Below are 18,952 nucleotides of genomic sequence, written 5' to 3' on the forward strand. Positions count from 1 at the left end.
AATTTTCTTGGACCTCTGCCACAGAAATGCAGATGTCCTATTTTTCTTGTCACTCCTCCATTTTTACAGCCAGAATGTTCTTTGTCTGACTTCTGACAACTGGAAAACACCCAAGGAATTAATAGTACCATTGTTAAAGTCTCATCACATGTAGTACTGTACATGCTTGCTCAAAAATCTATTATGTGAGTTCAAGTGTGCCTTTCTCTGAGCACTGTACTCTTCCCACTGATACCTTTCTTCATGCCTTTTTTTTTTTTCTTCATTCCATCACTAATACTGTAATCATCTTCTTGTGTGAACCTGTCAAAACCATTAAATACAAGGTGCAAATAGATGAGCATCCTTGTGGAGGTCTGCCTAAGTATCAATAGCCCTGCTTGATGTCTGAAATCAGTCAATGAAAATTTGACTGTGAATTCAGGAGTTGTTTGGGTCTTACCCTTGCCAATTCATTTCATGAATCCGTAGGGGCTTTGAGAAAATGTGTAGACACAGTGTGGCAATGACTTTGTAAAGACAGAGCCTCTCCTGTTTCATTGTGGGAGTTGATACTGTCTTTACAGCACTTTTGCAGCCTTAAAAAGGAGCAATGAAAATTCTCAGTACCTGTTTTTAAGAGTAAGCATGTTAGCTCTGACGGTTCAGCCAGTTCCAGCTTGAGTTCTTGCTTTCTTCCTCCTTAAAGTCATAAGGGGATTTCAAGTGGGAAGTGGCATTCTTAACTTTTTACGTAACTGTTTATGCATGGTTATATGTTAGGCAGCTGCTGTATGTCACAGATGGGGAGGAAAAACCAGTCTATGGGAGGAAGTACACTTGGGATCACTATAAATGATCTATAAATGAATCCTTCTGCCGTTATTAAAAGGGGGTGCTCTTGGTGCATTTTTAGCTCCTCAAACTGACTTTCCCTCTGCTGTGCGTTCTATGCTGTTAGATTTGAAGATAATCTAATGATGATAACTTATTAATTTTTTTTCAGTGTTTTAAGGGCAGTTGCTCTCTTACTACAGAAGTCAGAGTTGCTCAAGGTGCTGTAATCCAGAGAATTTACCCTACCAATAGGTGAATGGAAGTGATGTCTGGGAAATCATTATTGCCATATCTAGTAATACGAGTAAATGGAATAACTGTAAAGCAGTAGTTTACGAAGATTCCAGTCAGTGTTACATTTTTAATTCTGGGTGGTGGGGAACCCTGTAAATGCAGAAGTTATTCAGATACGAGCGTCCCTTAAGAATACATTTTTGGATAATGGTCTCATGCATCATCTTACTACTTGGAAGAAGGTATTGCTAATTGCTAAGTTAAACTAGCTTAGCCTAAATTTACATTATGCTTACAGCAAGAATTGGTGGGTGCGTAGGACGAGTAACCTTGGAATCTGCTTCTTGTCTGTCCTGTCTCAGAAAACTGATCTTTCCCTTTTGCTTGCAGCAGCTGATGCTATTCTTTGCTCTTAACTCAATTTGAAAAACTTTGTGAAATTATTTGTTTGAAAGATGGGAGCAAAACTTAGCATGTACTTTAAACCCTCACTTGAGGAGATGAGTTGCTGAAGCATCCAGAACACTTGCATCTGGTCAGTTCTTTTGTAACCAGTAGTGTAAAAATATTTCTGAAATCAGAGTTAAAGAGGACTGTTAGACTGGGCAGTGTGCTGCAAGTCTGTTTTTCAGTGTGGCTTAAACCTGAATCTGTGGCATTCTTCATGGTGTTTTTCACAGAAGTGTGTTAAAAATCTTTTTCAGTTAATGGATGTCAGTGTTGACCTGTGGAAAACATACGGCAAAATGGATCCTGTTTCCTTGGAGGACTTGCTCTTTGAGGTAATGCAGGTGAAATATTCTGAATCAACTACTAGTCTGTTAGTGTAGCCGCAGAGCAAAATTGTTGTGATTTTGTTTGTTTCTAGTAGTGCTTACGGACTTAATCTACTGACTCTGCATACTCTTGTTTGCAGGGTCTCCTGCCTTTCCTCAGATCTACCACAAAGTCCGCCAAACATTAAAATAGCTTGTCTTGAATTCCTTGAATCTTAATTTGCCTGAAATTCTCCTAAAAGTTTTTCTAAGTGGTGTGACTATCCTTCAGGTCATAGGGCTATGTACAAAGTACAGAAAGTTGGTATGTTTGTGTGTGTTAATCCTCCTTTTGCAGCAAGGGGCGGGGGGGGGAAATCCACTTTAACATACAGCCATTCTTCCAGAAAAAAACACTTTCAGGATTGCTTTGTAAGTACTTTAAGTGGGTAACAGTGACACACAGTGGCTGCCCTGATGCTTTGTGAAATACAAACATACAGTGTAAAGTGATTCCTCGTTTTAATGCGATGGTCTGATCTCTGTGCTAGAGAAGAAAGCAATGTATGAGTATTAGTATCTGTTATTTTGTTGTTAATTTTTTATCAGTTTCTAGCTTGGCAGCAAAGTAGGCTTTTAATATGTAGGAAGTTCAGCAGTAAGTATCCTTTGTTAATAAAATATTGGTAGTTCACACCAATTTGGTTGTTTAATCAACTGCTGTAATGAAAATTAAAATGTCATGCAGTTTACAAGGCTGTCAGTGTACATAGTCACTCTCTGATACTTCACTTCCCCCTTCCTGTGGAAGCGAGATAAATGTTTGGGGCTTTTCTTGTACCTGGTAAGTCTACCCTGAAACAGACTTATTTAGCCTATTTTGAAGTTTTAAACCTGAAAGTTCTTGTTAAATTGCCTTCAGATTTTCTGAAAAAAAATTAATGAATGGGGTTTTCATACAACTCTGGTTTCATAGAAATTGGTGATTTTAAAAATGATTAATTTTCTCAGTGAGGATGAAGTTAGGTGATCTTAAAGAGCATTTGAAGCTGGTATATGTTTATACTTTTTTGTTGTTAACACAGCTTGGATTTCTAAAAGTTCTGATTTGAACTCTACTTGGGATTTAAAAGAATGTTCTGTACGATATTGGCATGTTCCAAAAAACTGACAAAAGTACTTTTTAGTTCTTTGCTTCTATGAAAAGCTTATTTGAGACTGGAATATTCTCCAATGACAGTTTCTCCCTGTAAATGTAAACCTTCATTTTAAACCTCTAATAGAGGCTTTATTAGTATTTTGGAAGGCTCGTAAGATTTCATCAACGTTCACTCTCTAAATTTCATTCACTGCTGCATTAATGAAGTGGCTGAAGTAAAATACTGTATAATACTTATACCACTGCTAAAATCATAGTTCTGGTTTTGCCTGTTATATATATCTAAAAAACGTACACTTTCTAAAATCAAGATGTCTGTCATCTTCCAAGTTAGTATGTGACAAGTAACTGAAAGTAATCCCGAGAGCATTTTAAAATTGCCTTGTCCTTTAAGGTTCTTGCTTTGTCAGCATAACACACTCTTTCCTTTTAATTGATTCTCTGATTTTTTTTTTTAATTAATTTGAATGCAACACTTACCTGTAGTCATCTTCCTTTTTTATTCTGTTTTGTGAGGTATTACTGATATTTCCTTTTCCACTTACCAATTTCTTTTACAAATGCAGATAAAGAAATGACTGTCTGCCACTTGCATATCATGAGCTTCCCAAATTCCCCACCTTGTTCCTCATTTTCTGTCCATAAGCTTACTTAATGTCAGGTACAAATTACTGCAGAATCACATACAGATTTAAAAACTGAAAATTAACTCTGTCCAAGTGTTCGTTTTGGAAGTCTTATGGGAAACAGGAGGCCTGAGTTGTGAGTGATCTCAAAACAGTGTACTTCCTTAGGTTAAAAGCAGATAGTGCAGGGCTCTGGGCCTTTTCCCTCTCCTGCCTCTTCTCTCTCCAAAAAACCCAACCCCAAACAAACAAAAAAACCACACAACCAAAAAAGACCCCCTAAAATCCAGCAGAAAGTCCTTGTCTTCTTTTAAAAGATGTTTATTTTCTTGTACTTACTGTTTCATTGGGCAGGCTGTATTCTATACTGCGTAGTGAAATGTAATCTATGTTCTAAAGTAATTTGGGTTCATTCAGTACAATCTGTGACTTCCTTTCTCTGGTATAACACTTGCCTTGCTAAGTAATGTTGAATATTTTTCTTCTAGGATTTAATGATTTTTGAACACCAGTGGACCAACTTTTTTGCTAATTTTGATACTGAAATTCCCTTCATTCTGGAACTATCAGAATCTCAGGCGGGGGAGGTATGCCTGCTTCAGTAATCCTTTGAAATGCTAGTGTCATCCATGCAGAAGTAATAAGTATTCAGCATTGGTTTTTGTTTTTTGTTTGGTTTTTTTTTCTTTCTCCCTACCCCATCTCACCTTTCATGTTTGAGGAATAGAAGCCTATTGTTTTTTTTAAGTTCACCACCCACCTTACCTATCCATGGTATGATGGCTTCGGACTGCCTGGTGTAATTCAGTTGAGTGTTTGTTCACTGATTATTGGACTCAGTTGATTTACGTCTGCACACCAGATCCCTATTTGTAGGTAGACTGACTTTCATTTTGGTGGAAGCTCCCGTATGTGCACTTTCTAACGAGTTGAGGTTGCACATGTCAAATCTCAAACATAACTGATGGTAACATACAGCATGGGTGAAAATAGCACAGTACTTTTTGGTGGTGGCTGTTGCTTTTTAAGCAAATATGAGACTTAATGGTGTTGGGTTTGTTTATGGATGTTGGAAGTAGCTTTTGAGGGTTCAGGAGTTTTCTCTGAGAAAGATAATTCAGGTTTGTTCTTAGTGATAGTGGGGATATATCACACTTTCTGTTCATTTACTTGTTAATCAGTTTTTTTTTTTATACTTCACAGCCTTTCAGAAGTTATTTCAGTCACGGAATGATCTCAAGCCATATAACAGATAACAGGTATTACTCATTATTCCCTGTGAAATTGTGGTGTCACTAGTACCTCGATACGTTATTTCCGTATCTCTGATGCCGTAATGCTTGTAATTCCTTTTGGGACCATCTCAGTATATCAAATCTCATCTTTGCATATTTAAAAAAAAATGTGCAAAGACACTTCTGGGAAGGATAAGCCAAATTTTCATGGGATTTAATGCTATAGTTATTACATGTACAATGTCAATATGTTTGAAACCGTCCACCTTGTGCATTCTAATATGATCAATTTCTTCATGGTCAGATATCTAAAGAAACTCATGAACTTATTACACAGGACAGCTATGTTTGAAAATGTTGGTCCTATTTATATGATACTCAAAACCAATTAAAATATGAAGGTTGAAGAAGTCTATACTTCTGTGAGTCACGACATGCACGAGACCAATGCTTAAAGCAGGGCAGTTAAAAAGCCAAATCTTAGCCAATATAAGCTGGGCGATACAGGTCAGCGTTATTTTATTTCAGCTTAGAATTTTAACTGAGAGAGGAAGGTTGTTTGTCATGTGTTGCAAAACCAAGCATTCTGCTGTTTTGAGCTAAATAAAGGTTGCTTAGCTACTTGAATGTCTCTGCAGATTCTTCTTTATTTGGAATTAAACAGTGGAGTTCAATGTCCTTTATTGTTTTCAGCATCCTATGTTGTTTGCATTTAAATAAAGAAAAGAAAAACCTTGACCTCTCCAGTTGAGTCTTGGGCCCAAAGCCAGAACTAAAACCAAAACAGTTTTGTTTCATTCCAATATAGTAATTTCAGGGTTTTTCAAAATGGTAAATTTTAAACTATTCAGCTTTTCAAGGCAATTTACTTTAAAAAAAAGAGGAAAAAACCCCTTCTAATAGCATTTGGGAAACAGCCTTGAGATATGTTCATGTATATGAAAGAAATTATAGTCTTGTTAATTCAAGTAGTTTTTTTCTTTGGAACTTGGTCTTTTCAATTGGGAGCTTTCTGCAGCTGTAGTAAATTTTTTTTTTTTTTTGGGTCCTACTCTTTTAGTGAGAAATTCAATAGTTGGTCCCTCAGACTTGAAAGCTTTGATTTCATTTGTTGTTTGTAAGTTTTCTTCAAGTATTTTGGTGGTGATACCCTCTTTTCTTCTTAGCCCTAGCCGGCAGCCCTTTGTTCTGTTTGGTAGCCACTCAACTAAGGAAAACTTGAACTCTGGTAACTTTAATTTTCCATCAGAAGGACATCTTGTTCGAAACACTGGCCTTGGTGGAAGCACAGCTAAGCATATGGTAAGGCTTTTAAGTAGTTATCTGATATTTTGAAGTGGTGTATATTTTCTTTGTATATTTTTTTTGTGCCCTTGAAATGCTGACCTTCCATGAGTCAAATACCCAATTCTTCTTAACATATGAAAACATGCTACCTTAACAGTCAGTCAGTTTAAGGAACAAATTTCCTTTTTTCTTTCTCTTTCCAAGTCAAATTATACTGGATGTTTAATCAGGGACTGCTGAAAGAGTTAAAATATTTTTTCCCCTGTAAAAAGACAACTTTTTAAACACTTATGGTGCTGTAAATGTGTGGGGTGGGGGAGAGGGAAGTGCTGTTTGTGAGGACGTTTGTCCTAGCCATAAAGTGAAAATCTTCCTGATGGTAGCATATGATGTACTTAACTCTGACACACAGATTTTATTTTAATCAGAATTGTTTAGCCATTTCTTAAAAAGAAATGGAAAGACACTTTTTTTGATAATGACTTTGGGAATAGACACAGGATACTTACTTGTATCCAAATTTTCAGTGTATGCTTCAGCAACTGAACAGTTCATGAAACTCTGAAAATCTTTCTGGTGTTCAAAGAATGTTAAGATCAAGTTGTAAGATTAACTTGTTTCCATTTTCAAGTAAAAGCTTAGTTTTAAAACATATGATGAGGTCGATGGCTTGTTGCACTGCCGCGCAGGGGACGTAACTGGGGAAGCGACCCCAGGGAATTGAGATCCTCTGGCTGGCTGGGCTGGGTGCATCAAGAAGGTAACTCGCAGCGAAGGAGGAGAGGTAGCGTGCAGATTGCGTTGTGTAGTTCTCCCTGCTAGCCGATTTCCATGGGCTCTGGGAGTGTCCGTCAGTTGTGCGAGTCCAAAGTCTGTGCTGCTGAGGAGATGGATGTGGTTGAGTACAGGTCATCGTGGAGTGAACGTATGATTGAGGGAATGAGTTTATGATCTTGTCTTGACAACATTTCATGCATAAGTTGCCTTAGGGATGGATGGACGTGGGTATTCTGGACACATTGCACGTGTCAAAAGGCTGAGAAAGGATTGTTTTAGCATCCCGGTGAAATCTCATCCTCCATTTGCTGCTATGTCTAACCCTATTTCTGTAAAAACACTTCCAATTTTGTTTTTTCTCCCCTTGGTAACATTCTCGTTAAGACCATTTCATATCTTTCAAAATGCAAGTACACTTTTATTCTGATGTACTTGCTCCATCTGTTGTCCTCAGATTCTGACATTGTTCTTAAAAGGATGGTTTATTTACAGGTACAGGTGATATTGTTTTAATAGGGTGTCATGAAAATAGTAAATAAGACCAAGTGCGAGCATAGTTATGGGAACCTGACACACTTTCCTCTTCATGAAAAGAGCAGTTGACATAGGAAATTGAAAACACATGCTTAACGCTTATGGAAGTCACAGCTCATCTCCTTTCCAAAGTCTTTCAACCATTCAGGTCAAGTCAAAAGTGAAAAATACCTTTGAAAATGTAAGTTGCTTTTTAAAAATCCAGTTAAGTCTGTGTTGTACACTTCCTGTAGTATGTCAGTGGTTAGAAGACTTAAGGGGAACTTAGCTTACTGTTAATTATTGCACCAATTTTTTTTACTGAGGTCTTTTTGTATCTCATTAATACTGACAACTAGGTAGTGCAGTGTGTATCTCCAAAGGGACCTCTGGCTTGTTCAAGGACCTATTTTTTTGGAACCACTCACATTCCTTTCCTGGGTAAGTATATTAAAAATACCAAGCAGTAATTTAAGTCAGTTATTCTCTTTGATTATTTAAAATTTGTAGCGATTAAAAGATGGCTTTGATTCCTTTATGAGCATTAGGCCATGGAGTGGTAGATGCTGTGTAGTTCTGTAGCCAGTGCGTGAAATAATAGCAGAACATTGTTCCGTTGTACGTCCTACCTTCATGTGCGAAAATCTGTCAGATAATCACAAAGAATGATTCAAAGGTCAGGAAGTGAGTGTATTTGTGTTTGCGTCAGAATGCAGTGTGAAGGTAGAGAGCACCTGAGTGTGCAGGCCTTTTACAAGTACCAGATAAACATTTAAGTCCATGTTCCGTACAGGTTGATAGAAAAACAGTCCCCAAAAATACAGTAATTCAAAGTGGTAGCTGTCAAATAAGCCTGCCTTTTTTTTTTTTTTTTTTTTTTACAAAATAATTGAGGATCTTTAAAAGGGTAGAGAAAATTCTTCGACTTTTATCCTTTATCCTCTGGTTTGGGTCCAATATAGTGTTTTATAATAGCTGTCTTCCCTAATAAAAACAAGCCATGTGAAATCTTTAAAAAGTTTTCTTACCCATTTTAAATGGCTGCATGAGTCCATGGATAAAATCAGTCTCCTTAGGGTTACTGTATATCTTGAAAACATACCCAGCTCAGAAAGTATCTGAAGAGAAGATGGTTGGAGGCTTGCAAAATGGAAGGAATTATAGTATATGTTTGCTCTAGTTGTGCTTTTTCCTGGGCATCCAGGAATGGCCGCTTTGGGAGACGGGATACAGCATGAGAGGGATCTCTGTTCTGACCCAATGCAGCTGGTTTTAGGGGATGCAGGTCTTAGTCTTGGCCGTAGTATGTACTGGCTGGACTGATATAAATTAACCTGGGCTTTGTTCTTTTTTAAATCTGCAAACAAACTGCAGTTATACAAAATGCTGGATAAATGTCATGTAAGATACGCAGCAGAAGTGTTATGCCTAAGAAGTTCTGTGTAAATGCTTCTGAAAATGCTTAAAACAAACTTTTTGGTTTTTAATGCAGGAAAAGACAATGAGATGCACAAGCAAGCTGAGCAAGTGTAAGCTGCCAACTTTTTCTTATTCCTTAACTCTTCACTCTTTCTACCTTGCGGCAATAGGTCAAAATCGCTTTTAGTCAGCAGTGGCTGTTGGCATTTGCAGAGCTACATTTTTATTTAGAATAATGTGAATGTGAGAGGGTTTCAAAGGCAAATTGCTCATTGAGGGTTTCAATGAGCAAACTAGGAACTGTTAGTGTGACATCCCTTCTGCTGTACAGCAAAGTATGAAAGGAAATATTAGTAAATTTTGCTTAGATTTTAATAAAACTTTATCGTAACCCTTATTTGAATTGCTTTAAAATGTATTTCATATATACTGAGGGGGAAAATATAACTGAATGGGAGCATGTTCCACAGATAGAAGTAAAAGTAATTTTTAGACTAGTTTCATTAAGCTAAACAAACGTGTAAGATTTATAATGGTTAGTGAAAATGTCAACAGGGAACACTCAAAATGGCAAAGAAATTTCACTGTGTTTAAGGACAGATAGAAGTTAACTTCTGAACTTTTTTCCATGTTGATGTCTGCTTCTCTGCATGTTGTAGATACCTGTCAAGCTTTAAGAACACGGTAGATAATCTGCTTTGATACTGCTCTCAGTCTTGATAAACCAGACCTTTCCTTAGAGATTTTGTCCTCCTTGCTAGTTAGAATAATTTTAGGAGCCTGTTCTTGCTTCTGCAGCGGAACAGTTTGCAAGCCTGCATGACGTGTTGGCAAGATATTAAAGATGTATCAGAGGGAGCCAGCCAGTAATGGTGACCTTTCATGCTAAGTACTGTTGCCTTTTGGTAATTGTGATATGGTTCTTAAAGACGTAAAAGTGAAGTTTCTAGACTGAGCAGCAGGTTTTTCATTTTTTATAGCAAAGTTAACTTCGACGGGTAATTTTGTTTATGTATATGTTCTGCTCAAACATATAGAATATTTCTTGTCCTACTTCTAAAAGACTTTCCACTAAATACAGTTCTAACTGAGATGGCTAGAGAAGTTCTACACAAAGCAGGGGTCAGTTGATAGAGGCAGTATTTTTTATGAGAATATCTTTTTCTTGGAAGCATCCCTGTATTGGATCAAATAATCTAGTTTCAACAACAGCAGCAGCAAAATTAGCTTTTCTGGCAGCCCTGACCTCGTGATTTTGGAATTACTTTGCAGTTGAGTCCTGTAACTGGTTCTTATATTTGTCGGTGTTTTCCAATGAAATAAAAAGTGGAAAAATATTTCATAAACACTATTCAGTTCAAATTTGGCTGTATTTCGGAAGCAGAACTGCAACCTAGAGTTGCCCTGATTGGCTGGAGTGCATAAACTGACCGTGTAACTTTAAGTATCCCTGGAGTAAATTTTGGGGGTTTTTTTGGGTTGGTGTGTTTTTTTGGTGTTTGGTTTTTTGGGGTTGTTTTTGTTTGTTTTTTTGTTTGTTTGTTTGTTTTTTAAGAAAATACCATGTTCTGTTTTGCACTGTTAGTATTAAAATTTTAAAATGGCAAGAAGAGTAAGGTAACTATAGCATATTAATGTAAAGCACAGCCCACTGTGAGGTGTTTTCTTGCGAATATATACATGAAAATAGGAATGGTTACAGAGTTAGAAAGAATTATATGCATTTCCTGTAATGAGTGTGTACGGAAAACATATTAAATGCATGTGTTAGTACATGACATTACGTAGAAGAAACCTCAAAAAGTAGTAAGAAGGTTTGATTTTAAAATCTCTTTACTGGAGATGAAGTTCAAAGACAAGCATTGGTGCCTTTTGAGGTTCCTCCGTGTTGGGCCATGTGTGGGAGCTTCAGATGCTTTTTTTCCATCCTTCAGGAATGCTTTGCATATGGCTTGAATGCTGTACCCTTCTCTTTCCTCCCCCCTCTTCCCTCCCTCAACATCTAGCAGTTGCAGAGGAGTAATGAGAGGAGTTAAAGTTTGGAGAAGTAGGACTGTTTTGTCGATCTGCTTATCTTTTTGTTCCAGTTTAGCTGGAAGACAGAGGCTGATGTTTCTTAGTTGGGCACAGAGGGTTTTTTTTCCAGTAGTTCTGGAGCTATAAATATGTCAGTAGCTGTAAGTTGCTTCTGGCTTCACCTAACCTTTGTTTATTTCTGTACAATTTTTTCAGTTCCCTTTTAAGAAGGGAATCGGACTAAGTTGCGATGTGGATGTGCTCAAAAGGTTGTGGTGGCTGGTTCGTTTTGCTATCTTTTTTCTTGATATGCTCCAGAACAAGTCAGTCTCTGAAGTCAGTTCACTCTGTTTTCCAGTTTTGCTTTTGCGGAACATGGGGTTACCATTCTATTCTTGTTGGAATATTTAGGATGTGATCCTCAACACAACTGCAGTGAAAGTCAACAATAAAACTTTTTTTTTTTCCTTGACTGATGAGAGCAGGGATACATTTGTGCCAAGAGTTTTTTTTCCCAAGATATTCTGTAATTTGAGCAATTTACTTGCTCTAATTTATTTTTTTAAACTGAAAGGTTAAGTATAAAGCTATTTCTGTGCTTATTTGAACAAGGACCCCTTCCACATAAGGGGGTTGTGTTATGAGAGGAAAAACTACTCCTTTAAACAGAGGAGGAAGAAAACTCTATCTGTCTAGTAAATGTTGTGTTTGTATTTCTCTTCAGTACGCTGTTGTCGCAAATATATACTGCTGTTGTAGAGGCTGTGCTTGCTGGCATTGAGTGCTATGCTAAAACTTCCACTGAATCCAAGGTAAATGAAGCACCGATTCTGTACACTGTAATTGTTGATTTGGATTGCTTGCAATATAAGATTACATGCAAACCAAAATTTAAAACAAACAAAAAAATGTTTCAGTCAACTGCATAACATTAATGAAGTTAATAGTGTGGCCTCCAACCAGTCTCTCTGAATTCTGTTTAAAAAAAGGAGAAATTTCAGAGTATATCTTATCTTATCCATCTACAATTGTTTTTCCATCTTTCATGAATTTTCCTAACCTTATAGTAAGGAAAATCAGATATGTGAAAGAACAAATTTTAGCCTGGTGCATCAGTGTGTTATTGTTTAGTGTATGGTCTCTTGTTTTTCTTATGGGTGCTCCTGTAGTTGCTGGGATTTGCAAGTATGGGAAAAGATATTTTATTCTCAATTTCCTTTTTTCAGGCAAAGGAGGTAGCAGAGCAGATGCTCATGTCTGTGTTAGATACCCTTCATTTAACACAACTTAAAACTGCATTACGGTATGTATTTTCAAATATTTATTGATCTATTGTGTCAATGTGTTAGCTTTTTTTGGGGAAAAAATATGTCAAATGTTAATTTTAAACTGAGCTTGCATGACTGCCGAATTCCAAGACTTCATAATGCATTCAGACTTTTAAAATCATTATAATTATTCCATTTTTCTTTTCCTGCTTTTTTAATTGCTTCAGCAGCTATTTTGCTTTAAATTTATTATTGCTTATTTTTTATGCGTAGAAGAAATAGAAAACACATTTTTCACCGGTACAATTTCTGTTCTACAGCTCCAAAATCGCTTTTCAAATTCAGGCTGTGAATAATCATGGAAGGTTTGTATCACTGTCTTACACTTCTTGTTATTAATTAGTGTTTTTAATACAGTAGTAAGTTTATTTTTCGTGTCTTGGAACTTCTGAGAAAACATTGCATTTGATTATTTTGTACAAGATGTACTAAATGCTTTTGTGTATGAGACAGTTTAATGATTTCATATCTGTCATTCTGTGGAATCTTAAAAACATTTTAAAAAGTCTAAAGCAACTGGGCAGACCAGTTTTATTAACTGTTAATGAGTAGAAGCAGCGTGAGCCCATTAAGAGTTTCCTTTTAAAACCATGCTTTTAACTTAGTTGATATCACAAGCTTGTGCTTTTTTAATCCCCGCGCTGTCTAATTGACTGAAATGGCCTACACAAATAAAAGTTTATTTTAAAATTAAATAGCTTTTTTGGCTGCTATGAAGTCACTCAAAATGATCTAACGTTTAAATATTTAATTATCATTATTGTTCTAGAATTACTCCATTAGATAATGAGGATAGCCTGAGTTTGATTAAAACGGTAAGTAAGCTGTTCAGTATTCTGATTATACATTTTATTAGAAAATAGAGCTCAAGTGGCTTTTTTTATGGGGTGTGCTGAGATGTTTATCTATGTGAATACAAATGTAAGGGGAGAGATGAGAGAGATTTCAGATGCTGAAACTGGGGTGTGAGGTAGAGTTATGACCTCAGACTTTCCACCACAATATAGAAGCGGTGTTTTAGGAGGTTTAAAACATACGGATTTTGCTGCTTCAATTGAAATGTTTCAAGTTCTGCTTTCTCTTCCTTTCTGCCCAACTGTTTGATTGCTGTAGGCGTCTATGATGGTATTTGACATTCCAGACTTGCTCACAGGAAGAGGATGCTTGGGATCCGTTGTCTTTTCGGAGTCCTTTCTAACATCACAGATACAAGTAAAGGAAAAAGGTAACTATTTTAAATCCTAACACCAGCGTTGTCATTCTGTTAGCTTTGGGGTGATGGAAGAGCAAAAGGGCTTCCAATGGATGTTTTTACTATTACCATTATGCTTTTAAGCCTTTGGGTTAATGAAAAGACCTAAATGTTTTAGCTTGCTAGTAATGAATATCTTCAGTGTCAAGTTTCTCTAATCTCACTGAAAGGACTTGGGGTTTTATGGCTGCCTTGTGATACAGCAGGGCTGAGGTGTAAAAAAAGTCAAGTGTAGTAGTACCCTTCCTAAATTTTCTTCAGTCTTAGTGAATGTTTTCTATTGTATGAGAAAATTCAAACAGCTTTCTTCCATCCCTTTTGTAACACTCATTTCATATGATACGTTTTAATTTCAGTTGCTCTTTGTTTAGAAGAGATGAAAGAAAACAAAAAAAGGATATGATTTTTAGAAAGCTTGATTTTGGAACAGTCTTAAAATACAGGATACTGAGTAATTTCCATAACTTTAGACAAGTGCATATTTTCCAGATTGTTTACATGTGACAAAGAGAGATAGTTATTGAGGTTGTCTGAACAATATTTATGAACTCTTGTATCCAGGCAGGCTGTGGGTTTTTAACCATGGGAGTTGGAACACTTTTGGTGGGGAGGAGAGCAAAAGAAGAAGCCGTATACTAAGACCAGACTAAAAGCAGGGTTTCTTTGGTATTGTATAGCAGCTCTGTGTATGTTACAGCACAAGAAGACTGGGAGCTAGCCTGCTGTGAAAGCTTCACTTAAACACTAATAAGTCCTTAAAATAATGAGGAAATTTTCCTATTTCCTAAAGAAATTTCAAGTCGTAAAAGTAACTTATTGAACAGTCTGAAGTATATGGATGGTATAATACTACTTTGCTTTCCGTTTACTTCCCTGCAGATGGCAGCATTAATTCAGAAACCAGCCACATAATACTGACTGCAGCTATCCCAAGATACGCTTCTTGGCTGGTTAGTACACAAAAACTTATTTGAGTTTTTTCTATACATGCAGATTCACAAATGAAAACTTGTTTTAAAAGTATGGATGTATGAGGAAAAAGTATGGAACTTGGGCATTGAGACAGAATATTAATATATTCTCATTTTTGAATTTGGACAATAAGTGAAAAACTAATAAGTGGAAACAGGCTGATGGTTCCATTCATAACACAAGTTTTAAATTATTTCATTTTCACCACTTCAGTTTTTTAGCTGTGTAAAGGCCTGGGTGTTTTTCAAGTACACAGTGTGACTTTTGAAAATTCTGTTTATTGTGGGGCACTTTAGATCACTTAAATGTCTGCCCTAACAGAAAGAAAAGTCTGCTTCCAGACCTCTCATGTACTACACTGTGTTAGAGAGATAATGCCAGTGAATGTTGTGAAGATGGACAACGTTATGCCCTTTGGCAATCCATGCTTCTTAAACACTTTAACAGGAATAAAAAATAAGACTGAATGGGATACGCTACTTTGTGTCTGTACAATACTATTTTAGTCTATACAACAATTTAATGGGGAGCATCCCCCTGAATGTGTTTAAAGGAACTATTTCAGTCCCATGGTAACACAGTATTGAAGAGCACAAAGCTGTCTTTGGGGTACTCTGGTCTCAGGACTTTATCTATCTGTGGTACCTAAGGTTCTTCTTTGCCTTGTATCTTCTTTAATGCTTTTTATTTAACATTAAACTTGCTTTATCTACTAACAATACAAATGGAAACTGTTTCTGGCTACAGGTTGAAGATAGTGATGTGAAACTGTCTGAAAAAGCACAGCATATATTGAAGGTAAAATTAAACATTTTTGTTGAACTATAGAAGTTACGCTTTCAAGAACCCGTATTCAAAAAATCTTAGCGGCTAGCAAAACTGGCTTTTATTATGTTTGTTACTCCTCTTCTATGAAAGGCTTGCCTGTTCTACCCTGTCTCTTTCAAACTTTGACCTACAAAAAAAATACATTGTGTGTAAAAAGTTTGAGGTTTTCTTTATTTCAAAGAATGACAAAACCCAAGAGCAAAAAGAGTTCTAATAAAGCTACGATTTCATGGAAGTCTCACTAAGCTCACCCATGGAGCTCATGTGTTTCAAAAAACCCCCAAAACTCAATGCCACTCTACATGCAACTTTCTTTTAACTTAATTAGCATGCTAAATGTCTAAAGGAAAACACTTTAAGCACTATGAAAAAGAAAAGAATTTGGGATCTGGGAACATCTTAAACCACATGAGTTTCACATTTGTGGTTTAATTTGTGGTTACCAGAAATCTTCATTATAAATAGATTTATTTTCCTGTAATATACTTTTAGTTCAGTAGACTGACAATCTAAAAACAAAAAGCTATGCCTTGTGGTTGTGACAATAACTTGTAACTTAATAGCTGCTGGCAAAACCAACATGGGGGGGAAGTGCTTTTAAAAATTATTCTCTTGACATGCTGTCTTTCACTAGTTCTTCTGTATCAATGCAGTTTAAAACTCTTTTAAAAGTTCTGACAGATGCTGTTCAAAAAAATCTTTTCTCTTGAAGCAAAAGCATGAGAAAATATTGTTGCCTGGATTACAGTCCTTGATCCAGTCTGTGATACTACTGTTTTGTTTTTCCTGTTTAGGAAGACAAATCTTTTCTGGGCACTTTACTCACTGGAGGCGATGGAGCATATATTTATTCTAGCAATCCACAGGCCATGCCTGCAGAAGGTGAGATGTGGGTTTTTTTCATTTGCTTATAGAGTTGGTCCACTCTTTCTTGGTAGTTTGTTTTTTTTTAAACATGAGAGATGCCCAGTTTCTGGGATTCACACATCTGGTGAGCCTACCTACACCATCGTCTTAAGCTTTCTTTCCGTTTGCCTTTACAACTCTGTCTTATTAAACTCCATGTCTTGCTTTTTTGTCCCCAACCTCTGCTTGAAACTCCTAGTCCTAGAAGAAGGATTCCTGTCAGAGCCATAGGCTTGCTTTTGAGGCACAGGGGACTCTTACATGAGTCTTTGCAGAGGCTTTGCAGACCTGGGAGACGTCTTTTTTCCATAGTTAACATTCAAAAGCATGCACGAACTGGCTGCTTCTATCCTTAATAGATGATGTGCCATATGTTTTCTGCGTTTTCTGTATCTAGAAGAACATTAGATTGGAAAGATTGGGCATTACAGTAGTGACAGGATGCCATGGGCTCCCAGCTCAAGAAGTGAAGGCAAATATGTACCTTTTGGGCAATATGATACGCTGCCTGTGATGTAGGAGGGGATTGGAATGATTTGCTTCTAAATTTATTTACAGCCTTGTGTTCTTTGCTCCTACCGAAGCCTGCTCCTGGAGTTGACATGCTGTTCCAGTTTTTTTCCATTGTCATTTTCACTCAGGAACTTCCGTGCTTGTTAGCACAGATGCTCATCGTATTACAGAAAGATGCTCGATCTTGGTCCTTTTCAGATTCAATCAAGTTACTGCTTTGTGGCATGAGATCACTAGCAACAGTCTTAGATCATTCCTCCTCTTTTGGTGCCTTTTCCTTCAAGAGCTTAAGTAATATGAATATCCCAGTAATATGACTAAAGAAAATTTGGGAGGACTGTTAGGAAGGGTTTCCCTCACTCCACAGCCTTGCGTTAATGTGCCTTGCTTTGCCTTGAACCAATAGATACTTCTTAAGGCGTAATATTTTTATATTCCACTGTACAGAGAAGATACTGTTCTCACAGTACTGATGTGCAACAGAAGATAACTAATATCTGACATCTAAGTGCTTAGTATAAGCTGACGATCTTTAGAGGGAAATCTTTAGCTTTATTGTTTTTGTAGTTATGCAATGTAGCGTTGATGTACAAGGCAATTAAACAGCAACCTTCACATAGCGGACTTTGCTTTTGCTCTAATTGAACAGATTTAAAAGAAAGAAGGTTAATGCAGAATAACATATTTAGCTATTTTGTAGTACAGTGCTGTGGGCACATGTTCACTCAGTAAATAACTAGAGAATGGTGAATTTTTTTTTTTTTTGGCTTTGTGAAAACTGGTTGTGTGTGCCCCAGTGGAGCAATTTACTTTTTCCCTTTTTGGGGGAGATTTGTGAAGTTAAATGTTTTGATAACTCTTGGGATGGAGAGTTATAAGTAGGTGGTATAAGGACTATTATGTAACACTTCAACGAGTGAGATATTTTCTTAGGTGTCAAGTGAAAATGAACTTGATCTCATTCCCTTTCACGTACGCTGCAAGACAGTTTGCTCTAATTTGCGCTCTACTGAGGTTGCAGCTATGTAGTCTGGCAAGATTAGGTACAAAAGGTGCTGTCAGGCACTCATCTTCTCCCTCTGTCACTTGTGTCTTACTGTAATAAGGTATACATTCATGACTAAAATGCATCAAAAAAAGTTCAGGCTGTTAAACCTTTTCCTTTGTATGCTAATACATCTGCTGTGTTACAGATTTTTGTAGGATGAACTTAACTGAGTCAGTCAGTCTTGCCAATTAAACTCTTTTGTGATTAATCACTTGTGGAAAATACAAGTAGTATATCAAGTTGTTCTGGATAGAATTCACTGCCTTCCATGTTAAAGGAAGCCGTTTTAGTTTGGATTAATTAATACTCTTTTTGGCTTGCTTTTCTGTTACGAAAGAATTAATGTCTCTGATTTTCCTTTCTGTCCCCATTGACACATTCTCTGTGAAGTGTGATGTTCTGTGAGGTTTGACAGATACGTACTTCGAGTGTTGTACGTTGCATGTTTCTTCCTTGACCACTCAATAGAAGGCACATACCTGTGCTGTGGCTTGGATTCTGTGAGCACTGGAAGCCTCAGCAATGAACATCTTGTATATGTAAACTATTAAACCTCCACGTCTATGTAATTATCTATGGCTTTGTCTCCATTCTACTTGCTCTGAATTTGGACCTTGAATTTGTGATTGTGGTGTTTCCCAATTTAATAGTAGCTGTCTTTTCAATGCAATTTTTATGTTAACTAGAAGCTTCAGTCTAAAACGGTTACGTTCATAGTTAGCAGAGCCTATATGTTTTTTAGGTAACTGTTGAAATCGCTTATCTAGGTATGGTGATTTGATTTCGTATCAAGCTCTTTTTTATTAGAACGAAGCCTTAATACTGAACAATTTTGAAGATCTTATTCTAAGTTGCCATTTCAAGAGGAAAACATCTTAGTTTCTTTATTTCTTCCAATCATTGTTTGATAGATTGAGCTAGATGTACAGTGGTGTTTAGCTGTATGTTTTAGTTACTTTGCTGCTTGGCTTTGCTTGTTTTGAAACGTAACTCTGAGTAATGCCACTTTTTTCTTTTTGTCTGTCTTTTTTTCTTTAAAGAAAATATTTAACCTTTCTCTTTTGCTGACTCATATGCTTCCCTGTGTGGGGTATGATCCTGCTTTTAATGCGTGGTCCAGGACTGGTAGCAGAGGTCCAGCTGGCAGCCCCTGCTAAGTCATTTGTTCATGGCTTGCTTAGGACTGTTGGAAATTAGCTTTTTGCTGATGTCGGTTTCTAGCGCTTTGATGGAATTTTGTTTTTATCCATTATACCATCTAGCCTTGC

The 18,952-nt window shown here is 36.8% G+C and overlaps 1 protein-coding gene across 1 annotated transcript in view; it reads left to right on the forward strand.

The window, feature by feature from the left end:
* DNAAF9 (dynein axonemal assembly factor 9) overlaps positions 1 to 18,952 on the forward strand; it is a 78,624-nt gene that overhangs the window by 23,667 nt on the left and 36,005 nt on the right. The window contains exons 7-20 of the mRNA XM_050895478.1: positions 1,755 to 1,832; positions 4,079 to 4,177; positions 4,794 to 4,849; positions 5,992 to 6,127; positions 7,762 to 7,843; positions 8,895 to 8,931; positions 11,562 to 11,649; positions 12,064 to 12,140; positions 12,426 to 12,470; positions 12,935 to 12,980; positions 13,279 to 13,390; positions 14,297 to 14,367; positions 15,137 to 15,187; positions 16,012 to 16,099. Of these exons, the coding sequence (XP_050751435.1) occupies positions 1,755 to 1,832; positions 4,079 to 4,177; positions 4,794 to 4,849; positions 5,992 to 6,127; positions 7,762 to 7,843; positions 8,895 to 8,931; positions 11,562 to 11,649; positions 12,064 to 12,140; positions 12,426 to 12,470; positions 12,935 to 12,980; positions 13,279 to 13,390; positions 14,297 to 14,367; positions 15,137 to 15,187; positions 16,012 to 16,099 (1,066 nt within the window). The remainder of the gene's footprint in view (positions 1 to 1,754; positions 1,833 to 4,078; positions 4,178 to 4,793; positions 4,850 to 5,991; positions 6,128 to 7,761; positions 7,844 to 8,894; positions 8,932 to 11,561; positions 11,650 to 12,063; positions 12,141 to 12,425; positions 12,471 to 12,934; positions 12,981 to 13,278; positions 13,391 to 14,296; positions 14,368 to 15,136; positions 15,188 to 16,011; positions 16,100 to 18,952) is intronic.

This window comes from Gymnogyps californianus, chromosome 4 (genome assembly GCF_018139145.2).
Source record: "Gymnogyps californianus isolate 813 chromosome 4, ASM1813914v2, whole genome shotgun sequence".
Classification (NCBI taxonomy): domain Eukaryota; kingdom Metazoa; phylum Chordata; class Aves; order Accipitriformes; family Cathartidae; genus Gymnogyps; species Gymnogyps californianus.